This window comes from Wolffia australiana, chromosome 14 (assembly GCF_029677425.1).
Source record: "Wolffia australiana isolate 7733 chromosome 14, ASM2967742v1".
Taxonomy (NCBI): Eukaryota; Viridiplantae; Streptophyta; class Magnoliopsida; order Alismatales; family Araceae; genus Wolffia; species Wolffia australiana.
The window spans coordinates 13,114,504-13,136,827 of NC_135848.1; the positions used below are offsets into that span (position 1 = coordinate 13,114,504).

Here is a 22,324-nt window from a genome sequence, read left to right on the forward strand (position 1 = left end):
AATAAATTAAAAACCCAATGACCCATCCACCTTTCCTGACATAAAAAATCTAAACTTTCTTGGTTCCTCAAGATAGTCCTCACGACCTGATAATACGTATTTTAGGTGATTAATATAAATATATTTACATTTTAATTTTGATTAAATCGATTCTATATTTTTGTTTATCAAGCCAAATATGATTAAATTTTTCTTAGAATGATTTTTTAATTTTATGATGTTTTATGCATTTTAGTCATTTTGTTGATGACATATCATGAAAGAACTTAATGTTTGAGTTGGAATATGCTTTTCCTGAGTTATTTGGGATTATAATCGAAGAGATAATCACTTTCATAGTTCAAATATATATTTATAACATTTTTATGAATTAATATTTATTTTCAGGATTTACTAGAGGCTCTTTGACATTTTCCAAAATCTGAGGAGAAAGAACATTAGAGGGCTGAGTATGATCCAAGTTCAAATCACAATATCTGAAGATCCACAAGGAATTTGGGGATGAAATTTTGAGCAGCACTTCTTTTCACCTCCTCATTTCATCCATATGGTTGAATCTGTAAATAGAACCTTGTACCTTTGTAAGGTGCATCAAGGTGTTCATGGTGTTTTGAGTGATTGGGGAAGATAAACAGAAAAGATGAGAGGCTAATCTGCATCAGAAAGTGCCTTGACCCCAATGGAACATAGGGATCTAAGGTTACTCTCTTGCCAGACATTGGTTTCTCTCCTTGACATCCCTTTAGTTAGACCTACAGCCTTATTTTCATCACCTCCTCCTTATCACCATCTTCAATCATCTTGCCCTACCCCAGCTATCTCTGATCTCCTTCAAAATCTGGATCTTATCACCTTTGTCTCATAAAAAAACCCTAAATCATCTAGTCCATCATCCTCATTACCATTTCCGAACCACCTATCTGTTACTTCATCACATCCATTAGTTATATCATTATTATATATTCTTCAACCATTCTATTTCACCATCATCCATCCACATCAACTCACATCCATCGACCTATTTCATCATCTCATCTTCTTATACGCCCATCATCACTTCACATCTTCATCTGTTTCATTCTATCATTTCCATTTGATCTATCCACGTCCTCCTACATATTCCTCAATAATAATAATTTATAACCCTTTATGCATAAAGTAATTTGACAACCTACTGATGAGAAAGTTTTGTCTCCACAGGGAATATATATTTGGGTTTAAATACTCTTTAGATAATGATACATTTTCATATAAAACCCCTAAATTATTATTGATCAACTCAAATATCAATGACATAAGTTACCCTAATTTTGAGTTTATCACCCATTTTGACCACCGAATCGTCTTCGTAGACTTTCTGTTTCATTTAAACAGAAACTAATTTAAAACTCCTCATTAGAAACTCATAGGTCATGATCAAATCACAACTCACCATTGATAATGGATTTTTGGGGTCTTGGGTCTAAGGACCCTAACATAACCATTTGGGAATTTATACGGACTAATTCAGTGAAATATTCTCTTGATGAACACCCAATATTTTCCTTAATATCTTAATTATAATGGCTGACGGATTGGACATATAAATGATAAGACTAACACTAGATAGTACTATTGTATCTGAATATTTTAATGTCCTTCTTGAGTATAAATTCATGCTCTAGTGTATATGAAAATGAATGTTTCAAATCCATGATTAATTACTAATTATTGCATTATAATGCACAGTCATATCATGTATTCTTGAACTTGATTATAAGCACCACACTTGTAGTATATGAATAGAATAAATAAATAATATTTAACAAAACGTGGAATATGGATTGGCTTGTCCACCGCCATATTTCCATCCATTTCCCAGGAGAAAATGCTTAGTTCATAGAGAGGGCGATAAAGGGAGGGGCAGTGCACTGGACGCATCCTAGGCTTGCGCTCAGCTTCCAAGGGTTAGATGTGGGTCAAAGAGGGACAGAAACCCAACTGTTACATATCCGAATCTAAATTTGGCCACAACCTCTATATAATGAGTGAAATTATTAATTTTTTTCTCATGTTAGGAAAGAACATTGTAGTCCTTGATCTGATTTTCAAATCTTAAAACATCACAGAATAATCAGGGCTAATTTCATGCATAATGCCATTCAAACTTGAATTTTTTTAATCATCTTTTAGACTTGTTTAACTAGCATTCATCACTTTCCATTATTTGGTATTGACATGCAAATGCTATTATTATTAAAAATGCATCTTTATGTTGTTTTTTAACTAATAAGTAATTCATTAAGACCCTAAGTACACACTACCGTGACATTATTGAATGAACAATATTCTATTTTGTGTTATCAGTATACGCACCGTGTTACACACTTTCACTCAGCTTGTCGGAATGGATTAGTCATCATTCTAACGAATCATTTTCTTCAGAATCTCACTTATCGAAGTCCATTGAGAAAGAAACTCCTAAAACACATTGCCTCTACTTTGTTGCCATCTGTGAGCTTCACAGGATGTGTGGCCAATCCAGCCACTGATGCCTCCGTCACCAGTTGGTTTTCTATTGAGATATGAACACACACCACCAAGCTATCTGCGTTGATTTCTAGGATCTATGTTGAGTCATATTCAGTCTATAGAGCATGCTAAGCATCCACTATAAGACTGCTGGGCCACAGGGCAGTCCGTTTGGCCACCCACCTCGCACCATGGGAAGGCCATCCAGTCAAATATCACTTAGCCATGATTCACCGAATGTGCCTATTGGCGCCAACCACAAGGTATGTCACCTCTCCTTAAGATTCTGACTGGTTTCTACAAAAAACAATTTCCCACACCTAGGAATTGCAGGTCTCTGCTAAAAGGCATATTGTGGATTGAAATTTTTTCCGAGCTCATTTCAACCAAAAAAACTTTTATCATATTTTAAAGTTTCACTTTAACTTGATCTTGGTCTCATCACGCCAGCTTCGAGTAAGCTCCAAAGTCTAGGGAAATGCCCCAAAAGTCTTATTAAACACCCAGGGGAACCCCCATGACCTATTATTTATAATACTCTCTTCTCTAGATCTGTCTCAAGGTCAGAAAGGCATGTACCATCCAAACCTTCAGGATTTGATTTCAGATTACTTATTTTTCTGATTTTAGTGGCAGCTTGTCTTCTCCTTAACATCTGCTCTTTTCCCACTCTCCACTCATATTCTTCCCTCCCATGACTATTATCTCCCATGAATCCTTTGAAATGTAGGCAACTTTTTCTATAAGCCATGCTTAACTTTTTCATGAATGTAACATTTTTTAGAGAGTTTTAGATTCGACTTGCAGCCACACTTTCTTAAGTGCTTGGGAGATGATTTTTATGTGAAACATTAGCCTTCGTGTCCTACGACCTCGAAATAATAATTTTGTGAATGGTCATTGATCAAACTTATTTTACTCCATAGAGTTAACATTTCATTTTTCTTTGTTCAGTTAATCAATATTTTTCGTATTCCTCCCTTGAGTTGAATTATTTTTTCCTGATTCTTTTGTGGAGGACAAATTTTCCGGACTCTGAAATTCATTTGGCAGATACGTTGTAGTCAAATGTGATCTAATTTTTGCTCGGGATCGTTTTTACTTCAATTTTACCATTTCTCAAGTCTTCAAGAAGAAGTCAATTTAACTCATCAAGAGCACTTTGGCATGAATGACTTTGTAATCTATTTCTACATTGAGGCCTATTATATTGATATTTATGACTTACAATCCTCCGCGTTACCTTCGATTGAAAGAACTCTCCACAAGCTTAGTTTGATCCATTTCTTTCTGATGAAATTTATCCTTCCATTGTATGCTAGTAATAATCGCGACAAATGCGTTGAATTACCCGGAAATAGCGGGAAATCCTTTCACCTTTTCGGACGCAACTTGTATACCCACTGTTTGACATCCTTTCCTTTTGCTTTTAAATCGATTATACTCGTATTTGTTTACCCGAACCAAAGAGATTCTGCAACCATAACCTCCTCTGGGAATGCATTTCCACATTCCCTTCAATCTTGCAACCAATTTTTTACTCTGAGAATCCTTTTCGTACAAGTTTCACGATTAAACGTCAAAACCAAACTTCGCGGGCGGAGACAATTACTCGAGACGGTCGACACGTGATTCGAGCAGCGGCGTCCATCCGTGACTGGAGAGATACATAGAGACACAGAAAGAGATAATACAGAGAGAGCGAGAGACAGAGACGGATACAGAAAGCGAGACAGAAAGAGAGAGTGAGATACAGAGAGAGCGAGAGTGAGAGAGAGATGCACTACCGCCGAGATAGAGGGCTCACGAGCAGCCTCTGGAGGCACGTCGAAGTTGTAAATCCACCTCCTTCCCGCCACCATCTCCATCGTCAACTCTCTGGTCCGTGTCTTCTTCTTCCAACCCGTGACCTCTGTCTACAAATGATACGTTTCAGGCGCCCTCGAAGGTGAGGGAGAGATGGCGGCAAGTGTAGCATTACTCTTCTTCTTGGCCTGCCTCTCCGTCACTTGCGCCGTCCACCATGGCCTCAACTACACTGACGCGCTAGAGAAATCGATCCTATTCTTCGAGGGCCAACGTTCGGGGAAGCTGCCGCCAAACCAACGTTTGAACTGGAGAAACGATTCTGGCCTCTCCGATGGAGCTGCTTACCATGTATTTATTCCTTGAAATTCATCGCTTGAGGATGTTCTGTATCTTAGACTTAACTTGCAAGTTTATGTATTTCAGGTGGACCTTGTGGGGGGTTATTACGACGCTGGAGACAATGTCAAGTTTGGTCTGCCGATGGCTTTTACGACGACGATGCTGGCATGGAGCGTTATTGAGTTCGGTGACCTCATGCAGAACCAGCTCGAGAACGCCAAAGCCGCCGTTCGCTGGAGCACGGCTTATCTTCTCAAGGCTGCCACCTCAGCCCCGGAAACGTTGTTCGTCCAGGTGAGATCAAGTCTGTGACTTGGTGAAATTTTAGCTTTAGTATTTAGATGATCAGTATTTAAATCGGTTCTTTAGGAGCGAAGCATTAAAAATGTTCGGTTATGACTTCCTAATAGACAATAATACTTTAATCCCTAATAAAGTGGGTCAGTAATCACAACTTTCGGATCAAGTCATTAAGTTAGTCCTAATCATAGTGACTGGATACCTTAAGATTGAATAGATAGGATTAAGTTATCTGAGAGTCATTGGGTCACAACTGAGGTTGAACTTGTCTGAGACCCTTGACTACAATCAAATCCTTAATCTAGTAAGGTATGTTTGGTATCTGGCGCTAACTAATTTTGTTCATCCTTAAGAATCCAACGCGAAAAGATCCTCGAGTTCTCATTGGTATAAACCCGAAGGGTTTTCTCTTGTCGTGGTGTATAGAAGTTAGAAGACAAGTCAGAAAAACGCTGACGATTTTCATTGGTTACAGGTTGCAGATCCGAACGCGGATCACCGGTGCTGGGAGAGGCCAGAGGACATGGACACCCCTCGAAGCGTGTACAAAGTGACAAGCCAGAACCCAGGATCCGACGTAGCGGCGGAGACTGCGGCGGCTCTCGCCGCCGCCGCCATCGTTTTCAGAGAAGACGAACCCGCTTACTCGGACAAACTCCTACAAGCAGCCAGAACGGTGAGACCAAGAAGAGCCTATTGAAACACTTCCCTCCGAGACTGAAAAAATAATTGCGCTTAACCCGAATTGTAGGTTTTCGACTTTGCTGATCGCCATCGCGGCTCTTACAGCGATTCCCTTAATTCTGTCGTCTGCCCGTTCTATTGCTCCTACTCCGGTTATCACGTAAGAAGAACGAGCTTGTACCTCGTAATGGTAACTTCCGAAGAATATCTTTGATTTATATTCATGTTAAAATCCTCCAGGATGAGCTCTTGTGGGGAGCTTCATGGCTTCACTTAGCCTCTGAGAACACGTCCTACATGGCATATATAAAATCCAACGGGCACACCCTTGGCGCTGAGGAAGACGACTTCTGGTTCAGTTGGGACGACAAGAAAGTGGGCACTAAAATCCTGCTCTCTAAGGTAATAACATGTCATTTAATATTCTTCTTCTTGTTCTTCTTGGCAAGTGCGGGGAGGCGGTTGAATCTTGTAGGCTATGCTTTCTTATGGTAGAATCTGAGAGCTATGGGTGGCCGTTTCATGTTTTAGGGCTTCCTGCAGAACAGGCTTGATCAACTCCAACAGTACAAGATTCATGCAGATAACTATATCTGCTCCCTAATCCCTGGGATGCCTGGTTTCCAGACTCAATATACGCCGGGTGAGGTTTAATTAAATCTCTCTCTCTCTCTCTCTCTCTCTCTCTCTCTCTCTCTCTCTCTCTCTCTCTCTCTCTCTCTCTCTCTCTCTCTCTCTCTCTCTCTCTCTCTCTCTCTCTCTCTCTCTCTCTCTCTCTCTCTCTCTCTCTCTCTCTCTATATATATATATATATATATATATATATATATATATATATTTATAAATATATATCCATCCATCAGTCTATCTCTCTATCTATCTATCTATCTCTCTCTCTATCAGTCTATCTATCTATCTATCTCTCTATCAGTCTATCTATCTATCTATCTATCTATCTATCTATATCTCTTTCTATTTATATCTCTATCTATCTACCTATCTATCTCTCTCTCTATCAGTCTATCTATCTATCTATCTCTCTCCATCAGTCTATCTATCTCTCTATCTATCTCCATCAGTCTATCTCTCTATCTACCTATAGGTCTATCTATCTCTCTCTCTCTCTATCAGTCTATCTACCTATCTATCTATCTCTCTCCATCAGTCTATCTATCTCTCTATCTATCTCCATCAGTCTATCTCTCTATCTACCTATAGGTCTATCTATCTATCTATCTCTCTCTCTATCAGTCTATCTACCTATCTATCTATCTCTCTCCATCAGTCTATCTATCTCTCTATCTATCTCCATCAGTCTATCTCTCTATCTACATATAGCTCTATCTATCTATCTCCCTCTCTCTCTATCAGTCTATCTACCTATCTATCTATCTCTCTCCATCAGTCTATCTATCTCTCTATCTATCTCCATAAGTCTATCTCTCTATCTACATATAGCTCTATCTATCTCTCTCTCTCTCTCTATCAGTCTATCTACCTATCTATCTATCTCTCTCCATCAGTCTATCTATCTCTCTATCTATCTCCATCAGTCTATCTCTCTTTCTACCTATAGGTCTATCTATCTATCTATCTATCTATCTATCTATATATATATCTATATATCTATTTATCTATCTACCTATTTATTTGTCGTTCTGCTTGTAATGTTTACGGGACGCAGGCGGGCTGCTGTACAGGAGCGGCCAGAGCAACCTGCAATATGTGACGTCCACCGCATTCCTCCTCCTCACCTACGCCAAGTACCTCGATTCCAACGGCGGGTCAGCGCTCTGCGGCGGCGGCACCACCACCATTACTGCGGGCGATCTCATCTCCCTCGCAGAGAAACAGGTGCTCCCATGCTCCTCCATTTATCTCTCTCTCTCTCCATATATGTTACAAACATTACATATCTATCTATTTCTATTTATCTCCCTATCTACCCACCGATCAATCTATTATCTCTCCTTATCTATCTACTTCTCTATATATTTATCTGTACCTATCAATTTCCCACTCTCTATCTTCCAATCTATTTATCTCTCTATCAACTCACCTATCAATCTATGTATCTCTCTATCTATCCATCATCCTTTCTATATATTTATGTCTATTGATATCCCTCTCTTTATCTTCCTATCGATCTATCTATTTCTCTCTCTCCCTCCTCCATCACTGTTCGTTATTTATCTACCAACCTATCAATCGATTTACCTCTCTCTATCCGTCTCTCTATTTATCTCTCCATGTAAGTCTCTATCGACCTACATATCAATCTATTTATCTCTCTTTGAATCTCTCTATCTACCTACCTATCAATCTAGTTACCTCGCTCTCCATCCATGGTCATTTCTATATATTTATGTCTCTATCGATCTCCTCTCTGTCTTCCTATCTATCTTTCTAGTTATCTCTCACTCTCTCCCTCGCTGTCCGTTATTCATCTACCAACCTATCAATCGATTTACCTCTCTATCCGTCTCTCTCTACTTATCTCTCTCTATCAATATACTGACCACTCTATTTATTTATCTCCTTCAATCTATTTATCTCGCTCGCTCTCTCAAGGTGGATTACATACTCGGGAAGAACCCAGCGAACATGTCCTACATGGTGGGCTTCGGGGACAAGTACCCACAACAAGTTCACCACCGAGGCTCGTCTCTGCCGTCGCTGAGCTCTCATCCGGAGCGTTTCTCCTGCAACGACGGGTTCCGCTACCTCTATTCAAGCTCTCCAAACCCTAATATCCTTGTAGGCGCCGTTGTGGGTGGCCCAGACAACAGAGACGTCTTCTCCGACTCGCGTAACAACTACCAGCAGACGGAGCCCGCAACCTATATCAATGCCCCTCTTGTTGGTGCTCTTGCCTTCTTCGCCGCCACAAAGCCATGATAATACTGGAATCTTCTCTTCTCTAAGCTTCTGCATGGCAATGGAAGATGTTTCAACTCGCTCACTTCAACCACAATCTTCCCAGTTCGGACTTCGATATGGAAAGAGGGGCGGAGATTAGAGAGAGAGAGATAAGTAGAGATGCCGAATTGAAGTAGTTAGTAAATCCTTAAATGGTAAATAGGGTTGGACATTTAGAGAAGGACCCGTTGGAGGGTGGATTGGTTTTAGGGAAGGACACGGTCTGACCGAAAATCGGTCAGACCGGACCGAACCGGACCATCGGTCAGCCATTTTAGGGCTGACCGAACTTTCCGGTCCGGGTCCCGTTCGCACATCGAACCGGACCGAAGACCGTTCTTCTCTCTCTCTCTCTCACCTGCTCCCTCTCCCTCTCCCCATCTCTCCATCTGATCTGTCTCCCGTTCTCTCTCACTCTCTCTCTTTCGTCCTCTCTCCCTCTCCGCCGCTCGTTCTCTCTCTCTCTTTCGTCCTCTTTCCCTCTCTTATGCGCGTTCTCTCTCCCTCTCTCCCGCTCGTTCTCTCTCACTCTCCCTCTCTCACTCTCTCTCTCTCTCTCTCTCTCGCTCTCTCTCTCTCTCTCTCTCTCTCTCTCTCTCTCTCTCTCTCTCTCTCTCTCTCTCTCTCTCTCTCTCTCTCTCTCTCTCTCTCTCTCTCTCTCTCTCTCTCTCTCTCTCTCTCTCTCTCTCTCTCTCTCTCTCTCCCTCTCTCTCTCTCCCTCTCTCTCTCTCTCTCTCTCTCTCTCTCTCTCTCTCCCTCTCTCTCTCTCTCTCTCTCTCTCTCTCTCTCTCTCTCTCTCTCTCTCTCTCTCTCTCTCTCTCTCTCTCTCTCTCTCTCTCTCTCTCTCTCTCTCTCTCTCTCTCTCTTTTTTTTCTCTCTCTCTCTCTCTCCCTCTCCCTCTCTCTCTATCTCCCTCTCCCTCTCTCTCTCTATCTATCTCTCTCTATCTCCCTCTCCCTCTCCCTCTCTCTCTCTATCTCTCTCTATTCCCTCTCCCTCAGCCTCGCCTTCTCACTCTCTCACGGTCTTACTCTCTCCTTCTGGTATTCTCTCTGTCTTGCACTATCTCAGTCTCTCACTCTCTCACTCTCTCCCTCTTGCATTCTCACACTCTCACTCTCTAATTATATTCCTCTCCCTCTCTCTCTCTCTCCCATTATCCAATACTGCTTCGACTCCAAGGGCGACATTAGATGCAGCTAGACAGCCAAGTCAACTTGACATGGACCTGCACATTGACTAGTCAACTTGACCAACCAAAGACCGGACAGGACAGAGACCAGACCAAGACCGAGGCTGGACCCAACTTCAGGTCTATGTTAAGGTTTTTGGTGAAACCGGGACGGAGACCGGACGGTGTCCTTCATTAGTCAAACCTAACTGGAACTGAAGTAAAAAATTAAATACATATATTTGACCATATGTCGGAATCCACTTGATGTAGAGTTCTCCAAAGGCAAGAACCCATTAAAACCTATTTCTTTATTGAAAGTTTCTTCCTTCTCTATTTACCAAAATAGTTCTCCATGAAGAAAGGGATGTGTCCAGAAAAGAGCTAGGAAGGGAGATTGAGAGGGAGAAAGAAGGGAAGGGAGGCAAAGGGGCATTCATTAACAGCCATTCTAAAGCTCATTATGTGGATATTCAACATAAACATCAACATAAATTTTCTATTTTTTGGACATTGACTAGTCAACCTGACCAGAGGGGGACCGATCCAGACCAGACCCGGACCGAAAAGAAAGAACGTATGGGAACCACAACAAACTTTAGGTCTTTGCCAAAAACCTGGACTGGACTGGGACCGTCAAACCCTAATCCTTCCACTTGGATTGCCTACAAATATCAAGGCATTGTAGGTTTAAGCAATCAAAATTTAATTTTTTAAGAGAAAAATATATATATAATTAATGTCCCATCAATACTTCATAGAAATAACTAGGTTAAGCTCAGATAAAACTTGGAATGTTTCAGGTCGATCTGAGGAAGCATTCTGAATTTCTATGAAACTTTCAGATTTTCCTATGAAATTATGATTTTCCTATGAAGTAGGAGGTACATGGTATTTAATTTGTCTGAATTGGAGTTGTGCTGACGCGAGATGACATCAGTCCCTGGAGAACTTGACCTGCGGAACTTCCGGTGACTGATTTTGGCGGTTAATTACTGATTGCAGTAAGATCAATAATAATGAATGCAAAATTGACGGATAATATATGCACGAAAAATACATAATAAGTCTAAACAAACATTTTTCATGTAGTCAAGAAAAAATCTGATTTTCCTGCATAACATAAAACATGTGATTTAATGTGCTCTGTAAGACAAGTTCCTGTTTAAAAATATCCATTTTCACGAAGTAAATGATAATCCGCAGGTTATCACTTATTCGCGGGAATTAATAAGAGTTTTAGTATTATGGTAAGGGTACAAGTCTTAGTGACCTGTTGAAAGAAATCAATGAATGGGATACACACGCCTACTTATAAAGACTGTTTCGAACAGCAGATTACTCTGTTAAAAAAATAGATAAATTGAAAGACTAGTGGAAAGAAAAAAAAGGGAGAATTGTTTCCCTGAAGAAAAAACCAAAATTATTGAACATACCTAAATCCATCATGAACAAAAGAATTTGGAGGGAGAAGAATCATGAGAGAACTGAATCTATATCATCTAAAGGAGAGACTCAACAAATATAACCCTATCACTTGACTCCTAATTAGAACACGTCCAATTTCGATTATGCTTGTCAAACAAATGAAATGGACCCAGTTTTTACTCATATCAGCCTGATATCTTAACCCCTTAATGCACATTGGTGAACCATTTCAATGGATTAATAACGGCTTGCGGTACACAATTACCTATCTTATATGGAAAATTAAACCCCACGCGTACATGCATGGAACATCCATTATGTCATGGTCTGTCGTGCTTGGCGCTTGATGAAATATTCCTCAACAAAACGCCAAATATAAAAGGAATTAAATCACTAAACCCACGGTTAATAAATTTATGCGCTTATGGCAAGATACTCATGTATACCACGCCATGGGATTATCATGCCCCATGCCAGCTTAGGGCTTGAAAGGACCGCTAGACATTGTTAGTAACATGAGGGGTCAACTAGTACGGGCGGTACCGCCGGTTACGGTCATCGCTTCTGCTCCTGCTGTCGCTAGAACCACTGCCACGATCACCTCTCCGCGGTGGCGGCATTGGTTGCTGCTGTAGCCCAGGCTGTTGTCTGAAACATCCACAATTACAAGGATCATCGGACAGTTTATCCAGGAGAATTAACATAGAGGATGACATTAAACTTACAGAACATAGCCAACTCGGCCATCGGGCAGCATCATTGGCACCATTCTCATACCAGGAGGCATTGGGCCTCTCCCATAGATCATGGGCTGAATAATTTAAAAATAAATATCTCATGGTTACAAAAATAACTTGGGAATTGATTAAATGAAGAAGAGTGACACCTGTCCGAATCCCATTGGTGGGCCATATCCACCGTACCCGTAACCAGGTTGAGGAGGATAAGAGGGGAGAAGACCAGGCTTGCCAGCATTCATGGAATGGTCAAGCTTTCTATCGCTCTGGGGCTTAGCAAGAGTTGCCTCTAGAACTTGCCCTGAGGTGGATTACATTTTGATTAATGAAAAAAATACCAAATTTAGACATTACAATCGCATAATAGTTGACTATTGAAAAAATTACCATCAATTTCGTATTTTTCTGTGGCCTTAACAGCCTTTAACGCGCTGGATCTCTCCGCAAAATGGACGAATCCAAAATCTTTCCTCATTTGTCCCACCTTTGAAGACGGTAGAACAACTTTGGTGATCTCACCATGCCGTTCGAAGAGTTCCTTTAATTTCTCAGAGGAGATGCTCTCGGGCAAATTCCTTACATAGACGGCCTTTACCTGAAGAAAACTCATATTACCGACCCAAAGCATAAGAGATTTCACTATAAGAAGAACAACTTGATGAATCTTATGACTGTTAAGCACCAAAGAAATATTTTAAATAGGGAAGTCATTGGTTTAAATAGGAAAACAACGGAAAATAACAATAACTTGATGAAACTTAGGACCTCAACTGGTTATAACAATCAGTGGATAAATGCTTTGCAATCCATGTATCACATTCAACCGCAGAAATAATGTAGTTATAATTTTCCAAGATGAAAATAAATTCACAAATCAATCAAAGTGCCAAATTTCACGTGCTGCGATGAAAAAGTCTGATGAAGAATCTACGCTGAGCCTAACTTATCTGCAGAGAATTAAGACTTCCTTAAACAATCTGATAAACAGCATCGAGAGTATGTTCCCAGAAAATAATATTGCGTACACATACATTTCACTCCTTTTTCGCACACCTTACTAGATGAAGAATAAAACATAAGCCATTAGAGAGCAAACATTCATGTCGTAGTGCATAAGCCATTGACGAAAATATATATGTATATAACACTATCGCTTTTACACCATCCCCCCTGAAAATTAAACTCAACTGAATGATATCATTCAACATTAAACATTCCTTTTCTGAAGGAACACAATAAACAAATACAAATCCATAACTGCAAACATTTGTTCAGAAATAAAACCACTAATCAGTCTTCCAGTAAGCTGGTAATGAAAGGAGGACAAAAACGAATACAAGACATGTGATCATGCAACAGAGAGCAAATGAAACACATTTCCAGTATCTCTTTTATTTAATTTACCTGCGAAGAAGCAGAGGAATCACTCGAGTTTTTTGGGTCCGCCCAGCTAACTGTTGGCTTCGTGCCTTCAAGCTTAAAACTCGCAGCCGACATTTTCTTTCGGGAATAGTCAGCACAGGCATGATTATAGTACTCCACAAATATGAAACCGCGATTTCGGGTCGGATTAGAAGGATCCTGCAAAAAACAAAAGCCATTAGCCACTCTAATCTAATGACATCAGGAGAATAAACTTTAAATAGCAAACCCACCTTGAGAAATTCAATGTTTTCAACTCCAGGACCACTTTCATCAAGTACTTTCTTAATCTCCTCTTCCGACATGCTCTTTGGAATATTCCCAATGAAAAGCCGGTGCTTAGATTGAGACTGGGAACACCTCAACGTTTTACCCTGGATAAAGAGTCGTCACAATGTCAGTAAGAGGGGTTAACTAGAATATAGAGAGAGAAAGAGAGAATGCTTGCTACTGAACTTTGTACTCCTTATCTTGGATCTCCTCGGCAGCCCTCTGAGCAGAATCTTTTGAAAGAAAAGTAATAAAAGCGTAGCCCTTGTTTTCCCTCTTGTCTTTTTCCTTCATCAGCCTCACCTGAAGGACTACCAAAAATTCAGAATAACCCCAAAATGCTGAAACTAATCAGCAAAAGAATTGTTAAGCAGCCTATGGACCTCAAAAATTTCACCAAACGGTTCACAGAGTTCCCTCAGATTCTCTTCAGTAGCATCCCGAGGAATTCCCCCAATAAAAACTTCAGATCCGTGCGGAGGAAGCGAAAGCAACTCAGCGTGTTTCTCCATATCTTCCTCGTTTTTTAAATCCATGGCTTCATCGGGTTTTGAAGAAATTCCAGCTTTGCCATTGTCTTGCTCTGTCTGGGATAAATCCAGTCTCTCCCCTTTCGATTTGCGGCCTTCCACGTCAGAATTGTTTTCTTCCTCCCCAAAATTATGGGGAGACAGCGCAAGTACGTTTTCCTTACTATAATCATCATCTTCTGCAGGATCTTCAGCTTCATCATCCATCATTTCCTCAATATCATTGTCACTATCGAGATCAACCTGTTCTTCTACTTCATTTAATCCGTGATCCGCCATGACTTGATACTGTAACTTACGATAAACTTCAACCGACCCACCTTATCTTCCTCTGAATGTAAAAAAAGAATCAGTTAAACGAGGCTAGAAAAGGCATCCAGCTGCATCTGTACTACGACATGTATGAAACCAACAATTACAGATGCAAGCATAAAAAAATAGAAATGCCTAGAAATAAAGTGAAACTTTCCCTTTGTTGACAGACGAACCCGAGTAAAAAAAGAGAATCTGAGCAGCGACCACAAGCAAAGCTAACAACAGAGATTAAAAAGATACATTTCCACTCATTTGCATAAAAAAACATGATAGAATAGAGAGTAAAAATTCAGCACGAGCCCTAAACTTCGCCTCCAAAATAATTCTTTTTTTGTAAAGATGTTTGCCTCCAAAATAACAGCACGGAGAATGAGATAGACACCACCCCAGAGATAACCACAACAAGGTAGTGCCATTACGATCCACATTACCCATCAATTGGGGGCCGAAGAACCGCTACAATCCGGCGCCAGACAAAATTTCCCCCGATTTTTCCGTTTAATGAAACCCGATCTACAACCGTCCACCTCGGATGAGCACAAAAAGGGGAATTAAAGGGCAAGATACTCCCTTTCTGCAGACCCACGGCCGATTTCCTCACTTCAGTAGACCGACTAAGATCCAACTCAAGGAAGCTCATTTTCAGATAATAATGGAGGAACAAGTGGATAAACAGGAGAGGGCGATGGAGGTGGTGGAGACGAGGGTTAGTGAAGGTGGATGAAGGGGCAATTTCCGACATACCTTCCCGTTCGCATGGAAGCTCCGATGGTAGGAAGAGATTCAAGTACTCCGATGAGCTTAGGGCACACTATAAATTCACTGAATCTCGAGGGAACGTCGCCAGACTGTAGAACGAGCTCGCACCATTCAGATGAAATCGGACGGCTGAGAATGCTTCTCTTCATCAAGGCAATTTCCTTGGAGGTAGATCATGGCACGGCAGCTTGGTCAAACGGGGTGTATAGTCTAGGGAACGGATGACGCCCGGACGTGACGGGACGGATGACGATCCGGGACGGACGGTGAGGTGACGGAAGTTCCGTCTCGTCACACATCCACGGATTTTGGAAAAATCTGTCACAACAGTGTCCAGCGTCCATCGTTGCAGCGTCCCATCACGTCCCTGTCACCAGACGTCGTCACCATCATGTGTGACGGGAAGAACAACCCTTATGGAGGAGAGAGAATCAGAGGGGCATACTCTAATTACATTTAAGCAGCGTCCATTTGCGCTCATGAATTAATCAGGGACTTTCACGTCATTCGTCACGATGCCATCACCGTGACGTGTGACGCGATGGATGACAGCTGCCGAACCCTAGTATAGTGCACCATTGTCCAGGATGGGGCTGGAGGACGGGACGGGACGAAGATCATCCCATCCTTCGTCCGAGTTTTTAGAGGTTAGTCGGAATGGTCCTGTCCCAAGTATTTTCGTCCATTTCCTATCCATCCGAAAATCCTCCTGTCTAGTACATTCTCGTCCTGTCCGACATTGAGAACGAAGCAGTGTGAAGCAGGACATGCCTCAGCATTAGGCCACTCAGAACTTGACATGTGGCACAGCACGTGTGTCTGCCACTAGAGCTCTCAGGATCCTAATTGACTCCCATGGGACGCAGAAACCGTCGTCCAAGGCTCCATACAGGACGTGCATGTTGTCTGGAGACTGCCGGACGATTCTGCATCCCGTCATTCATTCAAACTACTCCCAGACAGGATATTTTTTCGTCCACAGACGAAATAACTGTCCCGTCCACGTACATACGCTCTAACGGGGTGTCGAAGATGTTGGGCTTGGCCCAGAATGAGGTTCAAACACTAATTATTATCTTCATTGCAATATTTTTGAGTTTAATCTTCAAATTTGGTATAATCTGTCTGATTATTGGTTATGTTAATTACGGATGAATCATCCAAAAGGTTTGGGATTTCCTTGGTGCTTATAATGATCTCATTGAATTCATACTATATGCATAATGTCGAAGTTCATGGAATAGAATTGGACACCTTTAACCGCATACATCCCTTGCTTTATATGCCATGAATATACTTGGATTCATTGAAGGAATGCTCCATCAATTTACATTGGATGCCTAAAGATGACCTCGTCGAAGTTTAGATATGAGGTTTTCTTGCTCTTAATATTGCTGTTGTTTTCTGACCTTTTCACCACTGGGACGTTTTTTTTTTAACTTCTGGCCTCCAATGAAAGATGACAGTTTATCTTTATTTAATAATTTTATGCAAGTATTTGTTGTAGGTCTTGTTCATATAAGGCCTCCCCTAAATAAGAGTTTGACCATTTCGGGCTTGGCTCATTTATCACAGAATTATTTCACATAAGTGGGTGTTGAATTCCAAAACTTTTTATCTCCCTTTCGCTTGTTTGTTCAAAAGCCTTATTAATTGAGGGCACTGAAATATTCAATTGGATGTTAAATTTCATCTACATTTGCGCACAAGCTTATTTTGCTTCAAAAAGTGGAGTTTCACCTTTTAGATAAAAAGAGAATTTTTCTACCAAGTCAAGATGTGCATTATTGGCCCAATTGCATTCGGAAGAGGTTGTTAGAAGAAATGACAAAAATATGGATTGAGGATGCATAGATGAAGTGTAATATCAATATGTTTATGCAAATACACTTTCATCTATCAAATATAATTTTACAATATGTACACAGAGAAACCTTCATTTTCAGGCTTCTGAAACAATAAGAGGAAACTTGTATGGAAAAAAGAAACATTCAGCAAACACTTGCAAAGGAGAGGCTATTTGGCCTACACTAGGTGGACGGTATATTTACTTAATCTTATACCTCAAAGTTTAAGGAAACTATTTTTGATATTTCATTTGGTCTACACTGGTCTATACTGGAAATTATTTTTTAATCTTATTTTTGGTCTATCCTAGGTGATAGGTGCAAATAATTTGATTGAGGATGATTTTTACAATTTGATCCTCATGTATTTTTAAAGTTTCCTACACTGCATTTCAATATGTCTCTTTGATCCTCATGGTTGTAACGTTCAAAGGATGCGATCAAATATATAAAACAAGTTTTCCTAAAAAATGAAACAAATATTTTACAATGTTTCGAACTCAATCAGAAACAGGGAGATCAAATCACATTGTGTGGAATCACATCCGCTATTATATATGATTCTTTGAGTGAGTTCTCATAAGCTGCACGTATCCACACAATCCTTGAGATAATAAATATCATTGTTTTCTACTCAATTTTCACCACTATCACCTTGGGATGCTCTTCTTGCCATTATGGTCATTCTAGAAGAGGACGTCCCAAAGAAATACTGCATGATAATACTATATTAGAGGATTTACTCCTTTTATACTTAAATGGGAATTTTGATAAAATTCATTATACTTTTAAGTATATCCTCACGAGATTTGGATTAAAAAAGTGCTAGCATTATATATTTGAATTAAATGATTTTATTATTAGAAAAACATCCTTGAATATCTTAATTGAAATGAATACTAATATTTTGGGGGAAAAATTACTGAAGTGTTGAAAGGTTATATAAAAAAAAATTGAGTTGATTTCCTAAAGTCAAATGGTTTATACCCAGTGAACATATAGGAAGGCAGTGTGACTCTTGAAAACTCAATGTGTTAATTTTGAAAGATGCACAAAGATTTTGGCATAGGGTCAGCTGTAGTGGAATATCTTCCTTTACCTTTAAAGAAGAATCACAAAGGTCAATAAGGCTTACTCAAGATTAATGGAAGGGTGTCACTGATGTGAGGACTTTGGAGATGATGACCGCAATGAAAGAAGGATTTTAACGTGTAGTGAAGGCTACATAAAGTGAATGTAAGAGGCTGGGATTATCTGAGATGCATGAAGGGTGCAGATTGGAAACTCAAAGTCCATTAGATTTTTAGCTAGATTATGGGAGGTTAGTAATCCCAAACCTGAATATAATATTTTCTATGCAAAGAGAGACACGATGTGATCGATCAATTGAATCAATAATAGATTAATTAAGAATAAGAAAACAGATTAAAGGACTGATCACTACCTCTTAGTTACTTATGATATTTGACCTTCTTAAGCTAGATTATGACCATCTTCTCAAGCTAGATTGGGGACCGTTAAGTTAATATGGGTGATGACACCCAAACCAGGTAGGTCAAGATGCACAGAAAAGTAGTTGAGGCCTTGAAAAGCAGACCCAATGGGGTACATTTTACCTTACTACAGACCCATACAGAAAAAATAGGCCCACTCATTGTCTTCCCCACATATTTCAACAATGGTCTCATGGACTGATAAGTATATGTGCTCAAGTAAGATAACTTGAAATTTTTATGTATATTGGGTCCTGGCACGGTGGAGAATCTCAGGTGATATTTGCATAGTGAAAGAAATAGAGTTTGACCTTGAAAGTGAAATCAAAACAAGTCAATGATTGAATCATGTTAATGGGGGTCTATTCCACCACCATTTGGTTCCTTGAATGAGTTTTCTCAAGAGATATAAGTTCTTGGTCTCCAGATGTATCTATGTGGTCTATGGCACATTAGATCCCTTTGTCTTCTTTCTAATCATCACTTCCACAGTTATTTCTATCTATTACATCAAAATTCCAGTCAAGTATATGGTCCTTGGCATGTTGATGCCATTCTAGTAACACTGGGAGGGGAGAGCCTCAAGTAGTAAGGAGAAAGAAGGAATGGCTTTTATGAAGAAAATTATATGGGTATTTTTCACTAAGGACCTTTGGCCCTCTATAAATTGATTGAAATTTTAATTTAAACCCTTACACCATAAGCATATCCTTTAACATCCAATAAACCTTTTGTGTAACCTTATATGCCCATGTATCAATCTAGTGAATGAGTTCATAAGCACAATGACTTGTAATTGGCTAACACAATTAATGGATATTATGTGGTTGTCAAGACAACCACACTTCCATGTCAATATTTACTTCATTCAAATAAATATTTATTAATTATTATTCTCATGTGATGTTTATGTTTAAGTGCTTGAACATGTGCAATGAATCAGTGAATTGTGATGAATCATAATACAATAATCACTAGCCTCTAGATTTATATTCTACATGTTGGGTTATGTGCCTTGATTCAAAAACGGAAAACAGGTTTTCCCATGGATGCGAAAGCATGAATCGATTCATAATCAAGCTATAAAATCAATATATCATATGTACCTTATGTGGAACTTGATCCACCCTTGACTTTCCCACTCTGAAATCGTTCTAAAGTCATTCACGTATTCAGCGTCCAGAAGTATCTACGCCATCATGTGGCGCTTAGATCTCCATCTTTTCTTCTTCTTCAACTCTCCTTGAAAATCTTGAAGATCTTCTCACCTTGAAGATACTCTCCTTGATTGAGTGGAGAAGAAAGCAGAGTGGAGAAAGGGGGCTCTCAATTCTGGCTGGCATGGATGCTTGAAAATGAGTGCCCCTTCCCTATTCATATTGTACTCGAGTTTTTCTCCAAAACCCCATAAGTAAAATATATTCACCATTGCCACTATGATCTTATGTGTGTGACCATCTAACCCCATGTATTATTCCAGTTAATAACTTTAGTGGTCCAATAAAAATTATTGGCCAATCTTATTTATTAACTATATCAACATATAAATTAATTAAATAAGGATCGATAGGTTAAGTTTCCAGCCCGTGGGGTGCCAAGCTACACATCGTGCTCTAGAAGATACCTAGTACTGTTTGAACTCTCTCATGGAACCTTTATCGTCATCGGTTATCGTATATGTATAATCCATCATCTGCACAAGACTCTTGAATGACTTAGGGTATGGTTGATCATCAAACCCTAATCTGTCATCGATTAGTACTGAAGCATAACGGGAATCATTAGATAACGCCTTCTTCAATATCCACACTACCTGGTTAGGGATTTGCTGCATCGTCTTCCTCAAATCAATCTCCTCTTATACCGTGGGCGGATGATCCAGTCTTAACCACTCAATCACCTCCATGAGTTTCTTACTACATCTCAGCTATGACTTGTTTTAATCCCATGATAAGAGGCGTGTAAGTCATAGTCAAAATGTAGTCATCCATTCGCAAAATTTCCATTGTGTCGTAGACCAATGGATCATTTATACAATCGTGACATGAATCAACATGATTGACGTTTAAGTATGATACCATTCAGGGATTCATACAGATCAATTCAGTGAAATATTTCTCCAAAGAGCACCCACTATGGGTCCTTAGTGTCGCCACACTAATAGCCGTAGGATCAACTATTCTTATAGTATAAGTAGGATTAGTTTGTGTTATTCTATTCGGATAATTCAATGTTCATCTCGACTATCCATCGAATATGAATATTTAGAATAGATGTTTAAAGACTAGTGATCTCTGTATTATGATATCATCATAATTCACGATGTCATTGTATGTATTCATGAACTTCATTATAATATTATACTGGAATAATAATAAACGAACTATTTTATTCAATGAACTTAAAAATATGGTGGTGTGATTTGGCTTGACAGCCAGATTATATCATCACTACATATTCATATTTGATGGATCTTTGAGATGGATATTGAAATATTAGAAAGAATAACACTATTTTATGTGATTTGAGATGGTGTGATTTGGCTTGACAGCCAGATTATATCCATTACAACGTATTCAGATTTGATGGATATTTGAGATGGATGTTGAAATACCAGATATGATCCTAATTCTTATGATAAGTACAATACCAGATTATGCCTCTGATCATGTGGACATTAGTGTAAAAACACTAATGACAAACATAAGGCGATCTTTAGGGAAAGAGGTCATTTAATTGATTAGTATGAATCCTTAATGGTATTATACTTTAACATAAATCAGGTTTTTTCATATCGTGAACATCTAAGTGGTTTATCGATCTGAGGCGGCAAGGATATCTTATGAATGGATAAATATATTTTTACTAAGTCATACAGGTCTCTAAACATGAGATTCAAATAAAACTTGGCTAGGATAGGGAAAAAATCACACAAAAATGATTAAATGATCAAGATGGGATTGTTTGCCATCAATATTAGTAGATTGACTCAAGGAAGAAAATGCATGAAGTCCCTGGCCTGCAATAAAGGGAATAATTGAGAAGGTATCCTTGAATGATCCCTATTGCTCATTAGTACTTACTAAAATGACATATGAGGGTACTTCACATAAATTTAGCCAAAGTCATTGAGAGTTGTGCACGAATGAAGGATTATACATATATAGTGAGTGACAAGTTCCATGATAGAGTTTATTAATTATTATGTACATCCTAGAATGCAAGGTGTAGCTTAGCACCCCAAGGGCTAGAAACTTAACCTATATATTGGGTTAAATTAATCTTTGATTAGTTGATTAATTAAGATTTGTCAATAAATATTATTAGGACATTAAATTTGATAACTAGATTGATAAATGGGCATAGATATCTATAGACATTCGTGGATATACTTATGTTTTAAATAATTTTTATGAAAAGTTTTAATCATAAGTAGATGAGGCCATCCATTTTATGTGCCCATGCCAGCTAGATAGGCTTCCCTTTTTTCTATTATTTTCAAAACATATATCTATTCAGTGATACTTGATGGTGAGAAGATCCACTAGATCTTAAAAAAGGGTTGAAGAAGTTCAAGAGGAGATCCAAAATTGCATTGATCATGTTGATGTATCTAGACATCAAACACGTGAACCGCTTGAAGAGATTCTCCTATAGAGCTAGTCAAGAGTGGAACAAGTTCCACACAAGTTGATAATTTGAGTTACATTGATTCTATTGCATTTGTTGGTTTTAATGAGCAAGCATTCACAAGAAAGCCCAGCACCCATTAATAAAATATATCTAACAT

At 39.3% G+C, this 22,324-nt stretch overlaps 2 protein-coding genes across 4 annotated transcripts; one reads left to right on the forward strand and one right to left on the reverse strand.

Annotated features, from left to right (window-relative positions):
- The first annotated feature begins 4,118 nt into the window (after positions 1–4,118).
- On the forward strand, positions 4,119–8,611 carry LOC144712272 (endoglucanase 1-like). Of its 2 annotated transcripts, XM_078586502.1 has the most exons (9): positions 4,119–4,346; positions 4,448–4,668; positions 4,744–4,953; positions 5,435–5,635; positions 5,711–5,803; positions 5,884–6,045; positions 6,175–6,286; positions 7,328–7,497; positions 8,215–8,611. In XM_078586502.1, exons 2-9 carry the CDS (start codon positions 4,471–4,473, stop codon positions 8,539–8,541), a joined length of 1,473 nt encoding a protein of 490 aa, XP_078442628.1. In that variant the 5' UTR covers positions 4,119–4,346; positions 4,448–4,470; the 3' UTR covers positions 8,542–8,611. The 2 variants fall into 2 exon arrangements, with proteins under 2 accessions (XP_078442628.1, XP_078442627.1); XM_078586501.1 differs by having other exon boundaries at positions 4,119–4,668.
- Positions 8,612–11,537: 2,926 nt separating this feature from the next.
- LIF2 (RNA-binding (RRM/RBD/RNP motifs) family protein) lies at positions 11,538–15,329 on the reverse strand. 2 transcript variants are annotated; one of them, XM_078586114.1, is made up of 9 exons: positions 15,180–15,329; positions 13,974–14,451; positions 13,777–13,893; positions 13,554–13,694; positions 13,303–13,479; positions 12,286–12,493; positions 12,048–12,199; positions 11,887–11,972; positions 11,538–11,809 (listed from the first exon to the last, which is right to left on the reverse strand). In XM_078586114.1, the coding sequence occupies exons 2-9, from the start codon at positions 14,397–14,399 to the stop codon at positions 11,689–11,691; spliced, it is 1,428 nt and encodes a 475-aa protein (XP_078442240.1). In that variant the 5' UTR covers positions 14,400–14,451; positions 15,180–15,329; the 3' UTR covers positions 11,538–11,688. The 2 variants fall into 2 exon arrangements, with proteins under 2 accessions (XP_078442240.1, XP_078442241.1); XM_078586115.1 differs by lacking the exon at positions 15,180–15,329 and adding an exon at positions 14,867–15,173.
- Between the last annotated feature and the right edge of the window lie 6,995 nt (positions 15,330–22,324).

Bases quoted from the DNA above. Each gene is read 5' to 3' on its own strand.
- LOC144712272 (XM_078586501.1), top strand. From the start codon at position 4,471: ATGGCGGCAAGTGTAGCATTACTCTTCTTCTTGGCCTGCCTCTCCGTC. The intron at 4,669-4,743 runs GTATTTATTCCT...TATGTATTTCAG, and splicing joins CCGATGGAGCTGCTTACCAT to GTGGACCTTGTGGGGGGTTA. The intron at 6,046-6,174 runs GTAATAACATGT...TTCATGTTTTAG, and splicing joins CTAAAATCCTGCTCTCTAAG to GGCTTCCTGCAGAACAGGCT.
- LIF2 (XM_078586114.1), bottom strand. From the start codon at position 14,399: ATGGCGGATCACGGATTAAATGAAGTAGAAGAACAGGTTGATCTCGAT. The intron at 11,973-12,047 runs GTGTCACTCTTC...TAAATTATTCAG, and splicing joins CACCAATGGGATTCGGACAG to CCCATGATCTATGGGAGAGG. The intron at 11,810-11,886 runs GTAAGTTTAATG...TGGATGTTTCAG, and splicing joins GGCCGAGTTGGCTATGTTCT to ACAACAGCCTGGGCTACAGC.